Genomic DNA, 21,649 nt, shown 5'->3' on the forward strand with positions numbered 1-21,649 from the left:
ATCGCTTGATGCTATTCTGTTTTCTAAACCTACCAAACTTCATAGTAAAGATTTTGTCCTTGGTCACTCAGTCAGGATCTTAAAGCTAGTTAGGGATGCTCTGTGCCTTCCAGACCTATCATTTTTTACCCCCGTAACTTAAAACCTTTCTCTTTCACTTGGCTTGATGGACCCCGTGTATAAGCATTGGTCAGATTTAGGTCTTCACACTATTAAGCACCTCTACATCGACAACTGTTTGCTTCATTTGCTCAGCAGCAATCACATTTATGCTCCCCTCTGCTCATTTATTTCTACACTTACAAATCAGGAACTTATCAGGAATTTTGTTAAACAGTCTTTCTCCCATCTGGATCAGCCCCCTGCTCATAGTGACTTTTATTATCAACGCCTGATCAGCCAGTTTACTACACGTTGTACACTTACAGCACCACAGCAGAGATGCTTGGTTAAGGACATGGAAGCAGAGACGCTTGATGGGCCAATGAAATGCCAGATTACAACTTATATTATATGTTAAATATGTTTAACATATATAACCTGATTTATGACTTCAGAGTAAAGCCAGAGAGTATAATTGCAGTGCTAGGCTGCTCCCTAACCTCATTGGCAATTCTGCAGCACTATATACATATGAACAGTATTAACAGAGAGAAATGAAATAAAATGTACAAATATACAAACTGGTGTTAAAAAAAAGGTACTGCACAGTGGTGGTTCATAGAGGGAAATGTGTTGTCGGTGCATGTGTGAGTTCAGGGTGGTTATAGCCTTTGGGAAGAAACTGTTCTTGCGTCTGTGGGTTTTGTGCTGATGCACCTGTAGCGCTGTAGAAACTCTTCTGGACTCGGTGGACTCTCTGTTGCCCTGTCTAACGAACACAGAAGATCATCTTCTTCAGACTCTTGCATTTCTCCTGTACTTTTGATTTGGACTGACTAAGCTGTGTGGGGTTTGTTTGGTTGGTTGGATGTTGTTGTTTTTTAATTTCTTTCCTTTGTCTTGTGTGATTTGATGTCATTTTGAACTTAAGGTCTTATAAATAAACATTCACTGTTCAATCCTTTGATATCCATGAATTTGAAACACTTCTTGAGGCTATTACATCAAAGTGTGAATGCTTACACTGGGAACATTAAAGCAAAACGTTTCTGTCTTTTTTAAGGATGTTTCAAAACCAATATTTGCAGAAATAATGCAATTTGTTGTTGTTATTATTATTGAAGCTATTACAAATTATTAAACTGCTGCTGAAGCAGTTTTCATTGAATAAAAACTGAGCTGAGAGTGCTCCACCTGTCCACCCGGAGTCTGCTTCTGTCTTGGTGACACAGGTCTGTCAGTTTGGTTTAGGGGTTTGATCCTGGCTTTGGGTGAGAGGGGGCCTGCTTTCAAATCCCATAGGAGACCATGTGGTCCTTAGTTAACTCTATGAAAATTTATGCAGTCCTTGTTTAGTTAGCAACTGATCCAGGTCTCATCAGTGTTTTGTTACCGGCAGCTGCAATTCACAGATGTTCAGAGGTCGATTATCTTGTTAATAATTTCACCTCCTCACTACGTACGACTCTGGATACTGTAGCTCCGGTGAAAACTAAGGTCTCTAATCAGAAGTACCTGACCCCGTGGTATAATTCTCAAACACGTACCCTAAAGCAGATGACTCGTAATCTGGAGAGGAAATGGCGTGTCACAAATTTAGAGGATCATCATTTAGCCTGGAGAAATAGTTTGTTGCTTTATAAGAAAGCCCTCCGCAAAGCCAGAACAGCTTACTACTCATCACTGATTGAAGAAAATAAGAACAACCCCAGGTTTCTCTTCAGCACTGTAGCCAGGCTGACAAAAAGTCAGAGCTCTTTTGAGCCAACCATCCCTTTAATGTTAACTAGTGATGACTTCATGAACTTCTTCACAAATAAAATTTTTATCATTAGAGAAAAAATTACCAATAATCATCCCACAGATGTAATATTATCTACAGCTACTCTTAGTACCATTGATGTTAAGTTAGACTCTTTTTCTCCAATCGATCTTTCTGAGTTAACTTCAATAATTACTTCCTCCAAACCATCAACGTGTCTTTTAGACCCCATTCCTACAAAACTGCTCAAAGAAGTCCTGCCATTGATTAATTCTTCGATCTTATATATAATCAACCTATCTCTAATAGTCGGCTATGTACCACAGGCCTTCAAGGTGGCTGCAGTTAAACCTTTACTCAAAAAGCATCTCTAGACCCAGCAGTCTTAGCTAATTATAGGCCAATCTCCAACCTTCCTTTCATATCAAAAATCCTTGAAAGAGTAGTTGTCAAACAGCTAACAGATCATCTGCAGAGGAATGGTTTATTTGAAGAGTTTCAGTCAGGTTTCAGAGTTCATCACAGCACAGAAACAGCTTTAGTGAAGGTTACAAATGATCTTCTTATGGCCTCTGACAGTGGACTCATCTCTGTGCTTGTCCTTCTTGACCTTAGTGCAGCATTCGATACTGTTGACCATAATATCCTGTTAGAGCGATTAGAACATGCTGTAGGTATTACAGGTATTGCACTGCAGTGGTTTGTATCATATCTATCTAATAGACTCCAGTTTGTGCATGTAAATGGAGAGTCCTCTTCACACACTGAGGTTAATTATGGAGTTCCACAGGGTTCAGTGCTAGGACCAATTCTGTTTACATTATACATGCTTCCCCTAGGCAGCATCATTAGAAGACATAGCATACATTTTCACTGCTATGCAGATGACACCCAGCTCTACCTGTCCATGAAGCCAGATAACACACACCAATTAGTTAAACTGCAGGAATGTCTTAAAGACATAAAGACTTGGATGGCCACTAACTTTCTGCTTCTTAACTCAGATCAAACTGAGGTCATTGTACTCGGCGCTGAAAAGCTTAGAAATATGGTATCTAACCAGATTCTTACTCTGGATGGCATTACCTTGGCCTCCAGTAACACTGTGAGGAACCTTGAAGTCATTTTTGACCAGGATATGTCCTTCAACGCACATATTAAACAAATATGTAAGACTGCGTTCTTCCATTTGCGCAACATCTCTAAAATTAGAAATATCCTGTCTCAGAGTGATGCTGAAAAACTAGTTCATGCATTTATTACTTCCAGGCTGGACTACTGCAATTCATTATTATCAGGATGTCCAAAAAACTCACTGAAAAGCCTTCAGTTAATCCAAAATGCTGCAGCAAGAGTACTGACAGGGACTAGAAAGAGAGAGCATATTTCTCCTGTTTTGGCTTCCCTTCATTGGCTTCCTGTTAAATCCAGAATTGAATTCAAAATCCTGCTCCTCACATACAAGGTCTTAAATAATCAGGCCCCATCTTATCTTAATGACCTTGTAGTACCATATTACCCTATTAGAGCACTTCGCTCCCACTCTGCAGGCCTACTTGTTGTTCCTAGAGTATTTAAAAGTAGAATGGGAGGGAGAGCCTTCAGTTTTCAGGCCCCTCTTCTGTGGAACCAGCTTCCAGTTTGGATTCAGGAGACAGACACTATCTCTACTTTTAAGATTAGGCTTAAAACTTTCCTTTTTGCTAAAGCATATAGTTAGGGCTGGACCAGGTGACCCTGAATCCTCCCTTAGTTATGCTGCAATAGATGTAGGCTGCCGGGGGATTCCCATGATGCATTGAGTTTTTCCTTTCCAGTCACCTTTCTCACTCACTATGTGTTAACAGACCTCTCTGTATTGAATCATATCTGTTATTAATCTCTGTCTCTCTTCCACAGCATGTCTTTTATCCTGTCTTCCTTCTCTCACCCCAACCGGTCGCAGCAGATGGCCGCCCCTCCCTGAGCCTGGTTCTGCCGGAGGTTTCTTCCTGTTAAAAGGGAGTTTTTCCTTCCCACTGTCGCCAAAGTGCTTGCTCATAGGGGGTCATATGATTGTTGGGCTTTTCTCTGTATCTATGAAGCGCCTTGAGGCGACATTTGTTGTGATTTGGCGCTATATAAATAAAATTGAATTGAAATTGAATTGAATTGAAAAGCAGAAACCATACATCAAGTAATGGAAAACACACACAGACTGCTTTTAACTGTATCACATGTAACAGGGACAAATGTCAAATGTCAACATAGTATACTCAAATAAAAGAAAAGAAAAAAGAAATGCATCAATTAAGTTCAGTAAGCGTAGTGTTGTGTTTGGAGTAGTTTGGGTTACTGTCCTGGAACTGTATGTGAAGCACACAGGGAACACCGGTAGCTAGAGTTGTAAGAAAGATTAAATTATTCATGATGGGGTTTGCTATACACTGGCAGAAAACTGCAGAGTAAACGGTGAAAACCATGAACCCAAATCACGAGATCCTTGAATTACATCTTTTTTATCAACAGAAACTCCAACAAGTCTGTGGCCAAATTATGACTTTAATGACACGAACAGTCCAGTCCAGCAGGTGGCGCTAATGCGCCTTAGAGCTTTAACCACCAATACACCCAAAAGAAGAAGAACAAGAAGAAGCCGCGTTCCCGCTTTATAGCCTTTTTCTTTCAATTTAAGTTCGGGTAGGGCTGCCACGATTAGTCGACTAGTCACGATTACTTCGACTATCAAAACCGTTGACGACTGATTTAATAGTCGACGCGTCGTTTGAAGCTTTGTAAGATCCCAAAAGACGCAGGAATAAGTAGTAGGATTTAAGAGTGTAATAACGGACTGAAACAGAAGATGGCAGCACTGCATGTACAAGGATGCCAGCTGCCGTTAAACCCCGAAGAAGAAGAAGCTGTGTCCCAGAATTCATAGCGCAGCCCAGCTCAGTTTCCAACAATGGCGGCAGCTAGTTAGTTTTAATATTACTCTTATTATTCTTTCTGGGTCACAAAATAAACGTTTAACATATTTTCAGGCGAGAATGTAGCTGTGTAAACCTCAAATATCTGCTCAGTTTATCAAGACACCACAAATTTTCAAAAGCGCTCCGACGTTTTCGGAGACGTCTGTTACCCACTAGCTCGATAGCTAGCCGGGGGCTAGGCTAACTAGAGCCGTGAGAACACCGGACTCCCGGCAAATCGTTTTCAAACCCACCGCTGTCTTTCGCTACTCAGGTTAAACATGATATATAAGTCACTTAGATAACTTAAAAATGTTATTGTTTGGCTTTTTTCAGTATTTTATTTGTTCCTGAGTAAATCGGTTTGGCTGAGATTAAAGTTATAGTTTTTAATTCAATTCAATTCAATTCAATTTTATTTATGTGGGAAGGAAAAACTCAGCTGAATAAACGTCAAGCAGACAGCTGATTATCAGAAGTGTGAGATGCTCGAGAATATACCCCGGTGTCCTGTTATATTTTAGATAGCAAGGAGCAGATGGCTGAGTTTATTAAACTTCACCGAAACAATCTGCAAATTTCATTAAAATTTAATAAACTATCATCTTGTCTTTATTTTTAGTTAGCACCTTAAACACTTAAAGCTGTAAGCTAATGATAGTTATATAAGAGCAGATGCTGCTGGTGCAATAAGCTGTACATCCAGTGGATGATGATCTGATTAGTCGACTAATCGCAAAAATAATCGGTGACTAGTCGACTATCAAAATAATCGTTTGTGGCAGCCCTAATTTTGGGTCTGATCTAAAGGTAAGCACCGAGCTAACTTTAATCTGAGTTTAGTTAAGCTAGAGTTTAGCTCCTAAATGAGGTTTTCTGTTGCTCTCCTCTGTGTCTGTTCTCAAGTTTTTGTGAACCCTTTGGGAAAAAAAACGTCTGACTACATCGACTCAAGCTGCTTTAAAGTAATTGACAGAAAGATATCAGCAAAAGCTAATGAAACACAGAGAAGGAAACAATTTTATTATTAGAAGAAAGCTTTTAAATGAGCTAATTGTAGAGTTTCTGTTATTTTATTAGTCTGTTACTAAGCGCTAATTAGCAGCTCTGTGTTGCACCGCCAAAGTGCTAGCTAGCTTGCACTTTGGGGGAATCTGTCCATTCCCCCACCTGAGCTGTAGATCTCTGCAGCTCGTCCAGAATCACCATGGGCCTCTTGGCTGCATTTCTGATCAGCGCTCTCCTTGTTCGGCCTGTGAGTTTAGGTGGACGGCCTTGTCTTGGTAGGTTTACAGTTGTGCCATACTCCTTCCATTTCTGAATGATGGCTTGAACAGTGCTCCATGGGATGTTCAAGGCTTGGGAAATCTTTTTGTAGCCTAAGCCTGCTTTAAATGTCTCAATAACTTTATCCCTGACCTGTCTGGTGTGTTCTTTGGACTTCATGGTGTTGTTGCTCCCAATATTCTCTTAGACAACCTCTGAGGCTGTCACAGAGCAGCTGTATTTGTACTGACATTAGATTACACACAGGTGCACTCTATTTAGTCATTACACTCATCAGACAATGTCTATGGGCAACTGACTGCACTCAGACCAAAGGGGGCTGAATAATTACGCACACCCCACTTTGCAGTTATTTATTTGTAACAAATGTTTGGAATCATGTATGATTTTTGTTCCACTTCTCACGTGTTCACTACTTTGTGTTGGTCTTTCACGTGGAATTCCAATAACATTGATTCATGTTTGTGGCTGTAATGTGACAAAATGTGGGAAAGTCCAAGGGGGCCGAATACTTTTGCAAGCCATTGTATTGTGTTGTTGTGGTCTTCATGAATAGTAGTACAGAAAAGCTTCAGCTTACCTGCTGGTTGTCCTTCACCTCTCTGTCGCTCTCTCTTTCAGGTACAGCCTCTACTCTGCTGTATCCATGTTCAAACCTGACTGCCTCACTCCTCACCTCACTGCCATAATAACTGTCATGCTGTATGCCCTGAAGTCCAGTGAAGGCATCATGGTAGAAATTATTGCTGTAGCGCTTGTGTTTGAAATATTCCAAGTTAAAACGAGTATTTTAATTTCCCACCTCCTATTTTATTGTTTTCAGAAACAGCTTGAGGAGGACAAGACGTTTGTTCTGCTGGACGGTGATGACGATGACGACAACAATGAGGTTTTTTGGAAGATGACAGAGAGACAGATATCCATGATGTGTCTGGGTAAGGCTCACATACAGGCACACACGTAGTTCATCTTCATCCAAGTACTCACACCAAAAACCCAATGTGTGTAATAAACATTAAAAACCCTTTCCTTAAAATAAATGTTTTCCTGCTAGGTGTTGTGTCTGTAGCATTTTATTAATACTTTACTTTTTCAAAGGATGTGTTGATAATGCTCTGACAAAAACATCTTAGTCTAACACACTTGTTCTTTTGGGATATGGAAGTGATATGGTGGTTCATTGGTCTTTTCATAACAAGAGGTTTGTGACCTTAACCCCCACTAGAGACCTTTTTTGGTGTTTCCTCTAACCTCAGAATACCTGCTACTGACCAAGGCAATAATGGATAGCAGGAATAGTTTACTATTTGGCCTCAAGGACTGGCATTACAGTGTCCCTTTTTAGGGGTCAAACCTTGTTGGTTCTGCCATAATGCCAGGGTCAGTCGTTGAACCTGTTATGTCTGTATGTCTGGCAGCCCCACCCAGTAAGCTGTAGTTTTGATGGGGGGGGGGGGGGGGGGGGGGGGGGGGTATTCTCTCTTACTTTTCTCCCCAGTTTCCCCATGAGGATGTTTGCAGGGCAGCGTTTGGAGCCATGGGTCAGTTTTGTCAAGCTCAGCACAAAGTGTGCAACGAGAATCCCACTGAGGACAACCACCGGGGTAATACAGGATACCAGCATGCTGAATTAGGCAGTGCATTGTCTGCTGTGGATTCAGTATCAACACCACCCCGGATCAAAAAAGTTTCTAAACAGAGATAGAAAGTTACATATAGATTTTATGTCCTGGAACATTATACCCACTTTGAACTGAAATATTAGGGTGACCATATTTGACAGTGTTTTGTCTCTATCCACCACTGTAGAAATTTTAACAACCTCCGTCCGATTTCCAATTTACCCTTCATTTCTAAGATACTCGAAAAAGTGGTTGCAGCTAAACTTCATGTACACCTGGTTAATAATAATATCTACGAGAGATTTCAATCTGGTTTTCGCTCATGTCACAGTACTGAAACTGCTTTACTTAAAGTCACTAACGATCTTCTAATCGGAGCTGACTCTGGTCTTCTCACCATTCTCGTCCTTTTAGATCTAAGCTCAGCCTTCGACACCATTTCTCACTCTGTACTTCTAAGCAGACTTTCCTCTCTCAGCATCTCTGACACACCCCTCGCCTGGTTTCAATCATATCTCCTCGACCGTTCCCAGTTTATTCAACTAAGATCATTCCGCTGTCTCTATTCCCCGTCACCTCTGGTGTACCTCAAGGCTCAGTTTTAGGCCCTCTTCTCTTCATAATATACATCCTCCCTCTAGGTACCATTTTCCGCAAATTTGATCTTCAGTTTCACTGTTTTGCTGATGACACCCAGTTATATCTCTCTTGCAAACCTGATTCCTCCCTCCCACCCCCCTCCCTTACAGAATGTCTATCGGAGTTAAAATCCTGGTTTACCTCCAATTTTCTAAAGCTCAATGAGGATAAAACTGAGATCCTCCTTATTGGCACCAAATCCAACCTTTTGAAGGCGAACCATTTCTCACTCACAGTCGATAACTCCACAGTTTTCCCTTCTCCTCAGGTTAAGAGCCTTGGTGTCATCCTAGACAGTTCACTTTCCTATAAATCTCACATCAGTAATCTCACCCGTTCTGCCTACTTCCATCTACGTAACATTAACAGATTGCTTCCTTCTCTTTCCACCCAGTCTACGTCCATTCTTGTTCACAGTCTTGTTACCTCCTGTATTGACTACTGCAATTCTCTTCTGCATGGTCTCCCCCAAACATCCCTCCATAAGCTTCAACTGGTTCAGAGCTCTGCTGCTGTTCTTCAGGAACTTCACTGGCTTCCTGTGAAATTCCGGATAATATTCAAACTTCTTCTGCTCACCTTCAAGGCCATTCATAACCTCGCTCCTCCTTACTTCTCTGACCTGTTAACCACCACCTGTTCTGCCCGTTCACTTCGATCTTCTTCTTCTATCCAGCTTGCTGTACCTTCCTTCCGCCTCAGCACCATGGGAAGCAGAGCTTTCAGCTGCTCTGCTCCCAGGCTCAGGAACTCTCTACCCCCAGAAATAAGAAACATTGGTTCTCCCACAGTTTAAATCCCAACTCAAAACTCATCTGTTCAAATCTGCATGTTCACTGTGAATCCACTGTTTGTTAATTTTATCTTGTACTTTTGTTTTTATTGTTCTTTATTTTGTCATTGTTCTATTATGCGTTTCATCCTATTGTGAAGTGTCCTTGGGTGACTTGAAAGGCGTTCATAAATAAAATTTATTATTATTATTATTATTATTATTATTATTAAATTCATCTCATGTAAACAATAATTGGCGCACAGCGTGACGTGAAAAAAGGCACACACCTTTGACGTTGCGTGACGAACTCTGTATTCCTCGTCCAAACGTAAACACAAAAGCTGAGTTTTAAAAAATCTCTATTTTCAGTGATTTGAAACGCTGTTTATGTGTGGACGAAAGGCCTAAACACATAGAAACAGCCTCGTTTTCATAAATACCTGTGTAGGTGTGGACGTAACGTAAAAGAGTTAATAGTGTATTTTATTACTACCTGTAATTTATTGCAGTTTACTTTTATTTGTTTAATTGTTTACTAAATGTTTGACTCTGAACCGAAGCCTGAATTTTATTTAAGGTACCAACTATTCAGGCAGTAAACGGCTAATATGAGAACCCCGTGTCTTAAATATCAGTACCAGTGGTGTTACAGTTAGCTAACCAAAACTTAACAAACATCAGCTAGCTTATTTACAGCAGCCATGTCAAAAAGTTCCCTTGTAGCCGGGCAAAGTAATGCTAACGTTAACTTTAATAATACCTGCTGAATAACTTCAATGTCAGGCTGTGTCAGCTGTGACAGAATCTGTTCCAGCTTTTCTGTCATCTCGACCCCTCAGCTACCACCTTTGAGATGATGGTTTTGTGATGATAACGTTACTGTTAGTTAACGTTGACTCGTACACAAAACGAGTTGCCTCCACTTAGTGTGTCTTCTTCCGAAGTATGCGACAGCTGCCAAATATATCAGCAGATTCTCTCCTGGTAGTTTTGAAAAAATCTGCTCGAGCTTGAGCCCTCAGCACTGCCACCTTTCAGATAACCGTTTAACCTGTAGTCTGCGACACCTGCCAAATATGTCAACAGAGTCTTGCTGGGTAGTTTTTAAAAGTTAGCTACCGAATTTGCCTGAGAGGAAAATCAGTTTTAAATAGTGGAGACCAAAAATAAAGACCAAAAGATTCAAGCATCGAAACTCGGTCCGGTCTGCCAACGCTCCAACTGCCAGCAGGTTTCAGGGTTTTTTACATCCCCCACTTTGCCATGCCAGATGTGCCACCTCCTTCAGCCACTGAGCAAGTCTTTTCATGATGTTGTGTTGACTGCTTTTCTACAAACAAGTAAAATATAATGCCTGCAAACTGTAGTTGTGTACTGTCTATGGGGAAAAGTGTCAAAAATATGTGGAACCAAAGATCCACACATCCAGATACCACATTGGTCTTTGCTGTTCACTGACAGGTGAACTGACTGTGTTCATTTTAAGCAGTTTGATTGGTTAGAAATGTTAGACACATATTTATACTTGTTTAAATGCATTGTGTTATGCAAAAACCTTTATCTTATGTTGTTACCTACAACAGTAGTTCTGTATGCTTATCTTGAATGTTTTAATTCAAGGTTTTAATGTTTTGTACAACATTTGTTTTTTTACTACGTTCTGTAAAAAGTGAGCGTCAAATGTGAAAAGTGGTTCGCATCACTGCATTAACCGGGTCCTTTTGACTGTACTGGGGGCTGTAATTCACATAGTCAGTGTCATGTTGCCATGAATATGATCTGAAACCAGCAACTGAGCCCATAAACCCATCACTCTCTTTCCTGTACTTTCTCAGATAAAGTTGGCATTAGAAGCATGTATTTTGTTTAGTTATAACTATGAAGGCTGGTGTAATTATATTGAGTACTGCTACTGCAAATCAAAATAAAAAAATCTAAGGTTCATTGAGATGTGCGAACTTGTAGTACTTTTTTATGTTAAGACTTAAAGTTTCCATTATTATTATTATGTAGTATAAAATTTAGAGTGTCATGACAAATACGTTAAACCACATAATTTATGGAAATATGCTATAATTTAATGACCAATACATTAATTTATGGGTGGCTGTAGCTCAGGAGGTAGAGCAGGTCACCTACTGATCGGAAGGTTGGTGGTTCGATCCTTGGCTCCTCCAGTCTGCATGTCAAGTATCCTTGGGCAAGATACTAACCCCAAGTTGCTCTCCGATGCATCCATCGGAGTATGAATGTGTGTGATTGTAGGTAAATAGCACTAAGTATAGATAAAGTGCTTGTGAGAATGGGTGTGATTGGGTGAATGTGGCATGTTGTATAGAGCGCTTTGAGTGCTCCGAGAGAGTAGAAAAGCGCTATATAAGAATCAGTCCATTTACCATTTACCATTAATTGTCTTTAGTGTATAGAGATGGTGGCATTTGGACTTTGATCGATTATTATGTGCAGATGAACTGACTGAAATTTTGTATGTATGCATAACTTAAATACATACTTTTAAATATGTCACTGGCAGGACGGCTCTTTCAGGGTATCATCATAAGTTGAAAGAGATTTCCAGTGATGGTCCATCTCTCTAACAACAATCTTCTTTTCCTCCTCGAGTCTTCTTACTGCCATGATGATATCGAATGCCTTTCTCTTTGCTCTGAGGCTGACAGAGTCTGAAATGCATTTAGAGCAAAGTTAGAGATCAGTTCACAAAGAACGTCTGAAGTCGTAAGTGATTTTAGGTTGACAGCTGAAGCTTGTGCTTCACGTGTGCTTGTTGTTGCTGCTTAGAAGAGATGAGATAGTTGCACTTAACATAAAGTCATTGTGCAGTCAGCATCAAATTTTTGAATCTGTTTTTGCTCAACTTCTGCCCACTCCTTTACATCACTGACACAGTCATCCAGTTGACTGTCAGTCACTGCCAACTGAAGCTGGCTTAGAAGAGCTTTTGTGGCCCACATTAAAAAGTTGGGATTAAAAAACAAAGCATTAAAGACACGTTTACTCCAAATATTTAGAACACAGAGGAGGAAGCATCTAAAAATACAATACCAATATCATTACCTTCTGATATTGGTGGGTCAGAGAGGTGGCCATAAGAGTTAGCATGTCTGTCCTGCAAACAAAGGAAACGTAATGTTACCATTTTCTCTCATCATAGTTAGACACTTCAAATCTAGTGCAGGATTTGGCCTCCTCGCATGCTTTGGACTAATGTTTTGTGGTAACTGCAATCCTTGACAGAACGACACTGCTCCACCTCCTCCCCTAGTGTCAAACCAGCCCCATCCTGATATGCTCCACTCCATTTCACCTGGATATAAGCACACACACACAGGTGCACATACACACAGAGACAAAAGAAGAAAAATAAATGACTCAAATGTGTTTGTGTTGCTGTGCAAGTGTTCAGATAAAGTGGTTAAAGTCAGAATTTCATACCTCACATTTGAAATCATTGACTTTGGCATGAAATACTGAAAGAAATGGCTTCATGCTAAGAAGGTGCTGGAGCTCTGGACAGCTTTTTGTTACTCTTTCACGTTACGGCCAATACTCGCAGACAACATCCATACAAAAAAAGTGATATGTCTATTGGCCAGCTTTTGTTGCAGGTACAAGACATAAGCAAAAATGTCACCCCTGTACATATTTAGAGCACTGAGCAGCACTCCATGCCTACACACTGCAAGCTCCAGTCCCTCCTCATCTACCTGGCTGCTGGATCTTTGGGAGGTCTCTCTGGCTGCTGACCACTCCCCTCCACAAACACCTCGTCCACAGACCTAAAATGCATTTAATTGCTGCTGACAATGATTTACGCAATCTCTTCAGGGTTAAAGGTTACCGTAACTCTATGTAATTATAGTGTTCAGTCTTACATGTCTGGATGTGCTGTGTATGTAGTCCACACATCTTCCCACATCTTCATCCTTTGCTATGAAGCTGCCGTCAAAGATGGCCTGTTCCCTCACATCTGAACAAAACAGAAATACATAATATTTTATGGTGTCATACAGTCCAAAGCTAACTGGTGCACATTAGTCACATTTTCTGATACAAACATTGCTACTACACATATTTTACTGTACCTAGCTGCATTCTTGAAATGGTAATGCTTGCGGTTTCCATCCACTGAAATTGTAAGCATGTCTGGGGCACATGCATGACATGTGAAGTGATCCTCCTTTAAAATCTTGTCTAATTCATATCTCACGGCTTCCCACTCAAAACAACTTTTCTGACAGTAGAGATCTTCCCCGACTGGTTTAAAATGAAAGACGTCAACAGAAAACAAATACGCTATAAGTGACTTTTAAATCCCCAACAAGATTCTGTGGTTTGTTTAATGTGCTTTTGTGTCAAAACAAACAAATGACTTTCCTGTTTCTCTGTATAGATATTTCAATTAATTAATACATTAAATGTATGGATTTGTGTCCATACAATCTACATCTTCAAATGATCTTGAATGAAACAGTACTGACCCTTATGTGAGTGAGTCCTGGTTGATCTTGACCTCGCATAGAGTCCATTTCCATCTTTTTTCCAGTTTACTGTTGGTTCAGGTGGTTTCACTGGTACTGGAGCTTTCTTTTGCTTCAGCTCACCAAGTAAGTCATCAAGGTGTTAAAGCTCATCAATTAGTTCCTGCTGATCAGTCAGATTATCTAGGACAATTAAAGGATGTTGAATTTTGAAGACACTCATGGGAATAAGCAGAAACACACACACACAGAGAGAGACCAATAGAGAGGCAGAAACAAAGAGACAAATAAGGGCAGCAGGAAGTACATATTTAAAAAAGACTGACGTGGTTCTTAAAAGTGCCTTTGGGAGATTTTCAAAAAGCAGATTTAGGAAGCACTGATTGATGAAGAACTGTTGGGAACATTTTTTTTGTTTTTGATGCAAGTTACCCAAAGTCATGCGCCCAGGTTCGGGAATTCGTTCACACTAGCATCTATCCCAGGAATACATGAATCCCAGGACATGAACCAAATATGATCAAATGAACGAGGGCTCATTTAGCTCTGATGGAAGCGTAAAATGTTGCTCACAAAGGTGTATGAAATGATCTGAAAGGGAGATTCCCTCCACTTTTCCAAAGTGTTGATGTATGTTAAGCACTGAAAAATCATCAATTCATCAGTTTTTTAAAGTTAAAAGTTTTTACATGTTATTTGTTCTAAAAATAGAGCCGACTTTACATAGCATGCCTTCATGCTTGTTAACATGCACATGTGCTGTAACCAAAGACTGATTTGAAGTAATAGATATAATATAATGAAGTATATACTTTTATGTTAATTGCATTTTACTTTCATTGATATATTTTTTATGAATTTTGGTGTCTATGTTCTGTGTGTCATATGACAATAAAAAGATTTTTTTAAACAATCTGCTTTGAATCTAGCTTTTTATAATAAGTAGAAATCTTATGTTATGGTTGACGAGGAGGACTCACACGAAGCGCCTTGAGGCGACTTTTCTTGTGATTTGGCGCTATATAAATAAAATTAAATTGAACACGCAGGAATCCGAAGTTAGAAGCTCACAAGGAATTTATTTACATGGTTCACCGGGTGTATATACAAAAGGTGCAGAGATAGTGCTATGTACAAAAGTGCGGGGACAGGGCTCCAGGGAAATCCAGGGGAAAAGGCACTCGCTCCTTTCAAACAATCCACGCACACAGTCAGGCTCTCTCTCTATGACACTCACCACACAGGATACAGGTAAACAGTCCAGGGATGCGAGTCAGCAAAGAACAGCAGTCACTCCCTGGCTTAAATGCTGGCCACACTAATGAGGCTCAGGTGTTTCTTCCTCCGAGGGGCGTGGGCTGAGGGCGTGAACCCGCAATGAGGTTCAGCGAGAAAAAGAACGAGAGAGAGAGAGGAAGGCAGAAACAGCTGATCAGCGCCCTGCTGACCCTCCTGGCTGTGACATTTTAACCCAAACGTTAATTATAATATAACCCTTGTGATGGGTTCAAGTTTCGACCCAATTTTTGGTAACCTCAGCTTGGTCAATTGAACACAATTTTTGGACAGTTATCGTAACTCAGTGTGCTGGGTCAAACCAGTAACCAAACCCTGTTCAGCTGAAAAAAACCAACGTTGGCTCGGTCCATATTTGACCCAGCGTTTGGTTACAAATTAGGTCATTTTTAACCCAAAATGTTTTGTGTGGCATATTTGAACTGGGACGCTCTCAACCAGTTGTGTGTGCAGTAATTTAAAGATTTTTTAAATGACTTTTCATGTTTTTTGGCTGAAATTGTACCTAAAAAGAATTGGATTATAATAGTTGGTGATTTTAATATTCATGTCTGTTGCCCTGATGGTCTGCTTGCTCAGGAGTTTTTAAATTTATTCAGTCATTTTACCTTTAAAGTCCGTTGAAGGCCCTACACATCAGCAGGAGCACACTCTTGACCTGGTGTTATCATATGGTTTATCTGTTTTATATTTGGAAATTGGGGATTCAGTGTTCTCTCATCACAAACCTGTTTCTCTTGCATGAGTTTAAAGCTCGCGCTCCACCCCGCCGCTGCTCTCTTCTCCTCCACTTTTATAAAGAAAATCTTTACCGACCCTGAGATTACTTATTGGGCCCAGATAAGCTGCTTTTGCAGTTCCAGGAAACCTGTACTCAGACCCTGAACACTGTGAACCCATTAAAAACCAGGCGCCCAAAACGTATTCCTCAGCCCTGGTTAAATGAATCCACCCGAGCAGTCAGGCGTCAGTGTAGGAGAGCAGAGTGAAAGTGGGAGAAAGACAATTTGCAGGTTTCTTTTGAAATATTTAAAGAATGTTGGAAATTAGATCAGAATACAGTGAAAATGAGAGAAACAGATATTTTTCTCAGATCATTGTGTTCTCTTTAACACTATCAGCTCTGCTCTAAACAACCCTGAAAGCCTCTGCTGACACATGTAATCAGTTCCTTTCTTTCTTTGTAAACAAGGTCGAGTCTGTCAGGTCAGCAATAGTACTTCCTACAAATGACCCATCAGAGTTTATTCCATGACTGTAAACATGTTTCCATTTGTCACTTAGGCCTTTACTCTGAAATACAGGAAATGACATCATGGCTCAAAATCTTTGTCGTTCAACCAATTCTTTATTTAACATTTTTTTAACTTTGTTTAAGAACTTTTTTTAATAAAATACATTCAATAAAAACAGAAAGAACAGGAAACTGATTTTTGATGAAAAAAAAAGGTAACCACTGAACACAAACACTACAGAAGAACAATTTATAAAGATTAACACTGAACTACATGAACATTTTGATTCATTGCCTCATTAGAGCTTTAAGGAGAGCCGATCTGAACTCTGTGGAGCCTGATCTCCAGGGTTTTAAGTTGGACTCTGAAACCAGAAGAGGATGTTTCTCTCTCTTCAGATTCACTGTCGTCCTGTGATGGGAACGATTTCAGCGCTGCGTGATCGCTCTGATGTTTGCACAGAGCAGATAATGAGGTGAATGTTTTGCCACATTGGTAACAGTGAAACAGTTTATTAGTAACGTGGGATCGTTTGTGTGCGGAGTATGAACTGAGATTACTGAAGCTCTTGTCACACTGCTCACAGCTGTAGTTTCCTTCCATGTGTGTACGTTCATGCTCGTTACGATGACCTGAACGTGAGAAGCTTTTGTCACAGTGTCTGCACTTGTATGGTTTCTCTCCTGTGTGGACTCGTTTGTGTGTTTTAAGGTTACTTGCCGTGGTGAAGGATGACCCACACTGATCACAGAGGTGCTTTTTGACCCCACTGTGAAAGAGTTCATGTCGTTTTAACTCAGTTGACGTGGGGAAGCTTCTCCCACATTCTTTGCAGTATTTCAGTTTGTCTCCAGTGTGTCTACGTTGATGTAGTTTTAGGCCGGCTTGCTGACTGAAAGTCTTTCCACAGATGTCACAACGAAAGTCTTTCCCACCACCACAGCGATGACAGGGCTGAGAAGTGGATCCATCTGTGTCGCTCTGCTTCTAAACAAAGACACAAAGACAGTGTAAGTCAGTCCTTCAACACGCCTGAAATAAAGAGCATCTCTGCAGACGTCCAATTACATTTTACTGCTTCGATTAACACACTCAGTTTACTGGGCTACAATAACTACAATACTACCACCATAATACTACAGTAATACTTCTTTAATATTACAGTAACATCTGACTTACACTTAAATGAAATGAAAATCTGAATAATGGCTCAGAGCTACTCTTCGGTGCAGTAGAAGTGCTAACATGCTAACACAATTTAATGAGCAGACTTGTTCCAAACAGTCAGACTGAACTTACAAGATAAAAATAAAAATACATACCTCACAGTAACTGCACTTGTAGAGTCTCTTTCTGGTGTGGATCTGTTGGTGTTGTCTCAGGTGAGGCGGAGTTTTAAAAGTCTTCTCACACAGGTCACATTGATAAGGTCTCTCCTCAGTGTGGGTAAACATGTGGCGTTGTAACTGTGCGTCTGTTGTAAAGTATTTGCCACACTGATCACACCAGTACACATCTTCTCCGGAGTGAATGCGTAGGTGTGTATTTCGGCTCCATGGCTGGCTGAAGGTTTTTCCACAGATGTCACAGCTGTATGCCTTATTTCCAGAATGGGTAACTAGATGCTTCTGTAAGCTGCTACTTTGAGTAAAAGCTCTGCCGCACTGATCACAGCTGTAAGCTTTAACTCCACTGTGGATGACTTGGTGTGTTTTTAGGGCTTTCTTCCAGGAAAACGACTTTCCACACAAGTCACAGCTGAACGGTCTCTCTCCAGTGTGGATTAACTGATGTTGTTTTAGTTTAGACTTCCCAGTAAAATCCTTCCCACACTCGTCACAGGTGTTTTTTTTCTCTCTCTTTCTTCTGTGAGGTTTGTCGGCCTCCTGAGAGCGCTGACTTCTCGGTCCATGTTGGTCCTGCAGTGACAGAGATACAAACAGAGGCAGTGAGTGAAATGCAGTCATTAAACAAACTGAGGCTTCAAACTCCCTCCATTAACACTAGTTTTAAACCTGAAGGGGGAGTGTGGCACCAAACACCTTAAAGGTCTCTTATCCCCACCTACTGGTAGCAGTAACACATTACATCAAACCTGGTGTTAAAAATAATTAATCATTGTTCAAACAATCTAAAACCATGCCCATCTCTCCTACTTGTACACAAATATTAATGCTAACACTCAGAATAGTAATAAATGTTTACCAGGTCTGCACTTTTTTATATTTCCTGTTGCTGTTTCCTATTATATATTTCTATAATAAACCAAATGTAACAGTTACTAGCTTGACTCAGTGAAGGATGATGTCAGAGTCTGACTGTAACCTGAGTTTTTTTTTTACTTTTACTCGCTACATAAAAAAAATCAGTATTTTCTACTTCTTACATTTTCAAAACAGGCTTGTTACTTTTGGTTTAATTCATTTGAGGGGAATTGATTTGACCTCGCACCTCGATTGAGAAATCCAATCCCGATCATGTACTAACAATAAGAGATTAAAGAGGCAAAACTGTGTGCCATAGTCAGGGGTTAAAATGGGCCAGCGTTTATGTTTTTTGGCACAGAATCTGAACAGGTAGGGCTGTGCGATATGACCAAAGTCTCATCTCCCGATATAAGACCTCTATCGTCCTGATAACGATATAAATCACAAAAATGTAACATTTTCTGTAAGTTCTGTGAATCTCGGGCAGCTCGACTTGCGTGAAGTGTTTCCAGCTGCGCGTCATGTAGCTGGAGTCGAGTGTGTTAACCGATGCATGAAACGATACATTTTTAGACATAAGTTGTAACGGCCGCCGTTTTCTTTGTGAGTATTTATTACATGGCGTGCTGCGGGGAAAAGCCTGTTCTAACGTTTGAGTCTAAGGTTTATTTTTTAGCACCTGGCGTCTTTTTTACTTCTCATCCGTAAATAATCTGCTCTTTCACGTGATTCAGTTTATTTTGAAAAGTCTCAACAGGATCTTGAGCTTTATTGTGAAAGGTTTATGTGGAACATAAACAAGCGGACACGCGATGGTTTTACCGTCGTTGTTGCTAACGACAACGCATAAAAACAGGCGCTTGTCCGTCCGTAGTGTGGTTATATTAAATATAAGAGAAAGAGAGAACTTTAAGAAATTAATAATAACTACAGTGACATCAAAACCATGAAAAAATATTGCTGTAAACAGTTTATTTTGCGACACCACGAAACAAACGATAGCGTAAAATGAAACGATGTTTTTATATCGTCATCCAACATATATCGTTATATCGAACAGCCCTACCTGCAGGTGCTAATAAGTTGCGGTGGCGTTATTTCAGCATCTAGCTAGCAATACAGAAGACAAGCGAGAATAAATGGAGTAATATTTTTTATGTGGCAGGTAATTTCAAATGCAGCGATTCTATCAGCCCAACAAACATCAGCAAACACACAAACTGTTTGTGTGCAGTTTGTCTCACAATGTGATTTAAAGACTGCAGTAAAATCCTCTGCAGGTCAGTGCAGGATAAGCAGGTAAGTTTACTGCATGTGATGGATTTAAAGTAATGAACAGTGTGTGACTGGTGCACAGAGACTGTGGTGCTCATGTCAGAGTTAGGTTACATCAAGTGTAGCAGAGATTAACTTGAACTTAAGCTCATGATGCTGACATTCATTCACTGAGCTCCACCCACATACCAACAGTTTAGTGTCTACTATAAAGACAGTGTACTGTCAGTGCAGAGAATGGAAATCAGCCAGGACAACTCATGAAACATCTGCTGACATCTGGATGAATTCACAGAGAGCAACAGGTCAGCTGATCACAGCCTGCACATTAAAAAAATCTACTGGAGCTTTCAATAGAAATTATTGTGAGCTGTGATTCTTTTCCCGACACTGAGCCACTGCAGCTGATTTTAGGGTTGAATCCTGCTGAATCCCACTTTAACCTCTTCCCTGCTCATTTTGATGTTTAGAGGCACACGTCACCGTCTAACAGGTATGCATTGTATACATCTTTTTTACATTACATTAATATAGCCCAAGGTTCAGTTAGTTTAGCATAAAACATATATCAGTACTTTAGCTTTTAATGGAGTATTTCTTAACACTAGTATCTGTCACCTTCTGTGTTAAGCTCATTGTTTTCTCTGCAGTGGCTGAGCTGAGTCCAAGTAGCTGAAATGTTCCTCTGCTGCTCCGCCAGACTCTTCTCCTCCTGCTGATCAGCTGGGACACAAAACAGAACTTTGTTAGGCTCCACACTGCACTGAAGACTCAAAGTGTCTCATATGTTCATCTGAGAGTACAAACAACAAATTTTAGCTTCCCTGGGTGGGCAACTTGTTTTAAACAAAGACAAAAGGTTTGAGCACTGATACCAAATTCAGCAGTATGGCACACCAGTACCAGGAGAGCAATTCCTCTTTAAAAAAGGCCCTGGCCAAGAACAAAAACAGAACAATCAATGGAGCTGCATAAACGAGTAAACATACGTGTGCCGTGAGAACTGATCAGGTGTGCCGTGGAAGATTATCCTATCTGAGTGGGTGTAGAAATCTGAGCCATGATCTGAGTAACCCTCATCACTCAGTCACACTCCGGTTCTCTACTTGTATCAAATCCATTGCACTACTTTCAAGAATTCTGCAACCTGTTCTCTAATGTGTGCCTTCCTCCTCTTTGTATATACTCCTCTTATATGTTATTTATTCTTACTGTCTTACTATTTATATGGTTTTCCATGCACAGTTGGTGTGGAGCCCCCACAATTTAGCTGGAAATGTACAAAGACAATAAAAGACTATTCTATTCTATTCTATTCTATTCTATTCTATTCTATATATCTTTGTTCCTCCATTTCAGTTTTGTTTGGAGCTTTAAAAGATCTGCAGTACATTTAAATGTGATAAAATTAGAACACAGATCCCCTCTTAGGGTTCGAGGTTGTATTTGTTTTAAAAATGCATCTCTGGTATCTCTGGCCTATCATTATTATTTTGCTAACAGTTAATCAGGCTCATTTACTGAATACTGATCAGAATTTATCAAATCATCTTTGAAATGATTTTAATAACTGGCCTCTCAGAGTGAGGCCAGTTTTTACAGTCACATGCCCTGTGGGCCGACACAACTTTGCTGATAAGACAGCTGTGTTTTAGCCTGGAATACATTTATTTTTACATTTCTCATAAATGGATTTCATTATAGCACTTTTACCCCCAACATGTTGGGTCTTTTGGAGCCGGAAGTGACCTTATATGGATGAACTGTGACGCTAGCTAGCTTGGATAGCACGCTGCATTCATAAACTGTGCAGGTGCCACAGAGATGCTAAGTAGCGCTTAGTAACAGACTAATAAAATAACAGAAACTCTGATTACAATGAGCTCATTTAAAAGCTTTCTTCTAATAAAATTATTTTCTTCTCTGTGTTTCATAACCTTTTGCTGATATCTTTCTATGAATTAGTTTAAAGCAGCTTTAGTCAATTTAGTCAGATTTT

General features: G+C 40.2%; 1 protein-coding gene across 1 annotated transcript; it reads right to left on the reverse strand.

Annotated features, from left to right (window-relative positions):
• Window positions 1-16,336: 16,336 nt before the first annotated feature.
• LOC148098040 (uncharacterized) lies at window positions 16,337-18,135 on the reverse strand. Its single transcript, XM_087830475.1, has 2 exons — window positions 17,491-18,135; window positions 16,337-17,155 (listed from the first exon to the last, which is right to left on the reverse strand). Exons 1-2 carry the CDS (start codon window positions 18,133-18,135, stop codon window positions 16,475-16,477), a joined length of 1,326 nt encoding a protein of 441 aa, XP_087686601.1. The 3' UTR covers window positions 16,337-16,474.
• Window positions 18,136-21,649: the final 3,514 nt, after the last annotated feature.

The sequence above is a fragment of the Neolamprologus brichardi genome, chromosome 17 (assembly GCF_056152115.1).
Source record: "Neolamprologus brichardi isolate AB-2024 chromosome 17, ASM5615211v1, whole genome shotgun sequence".
Classification (NCBI taxonomy): domain Eukaryota; kingdom Metazoa; phylum Chordata; class Actinopteri; order Cichliformes; family Cichlidae; genus Neolamprologus; species Neolamprologus brichardi.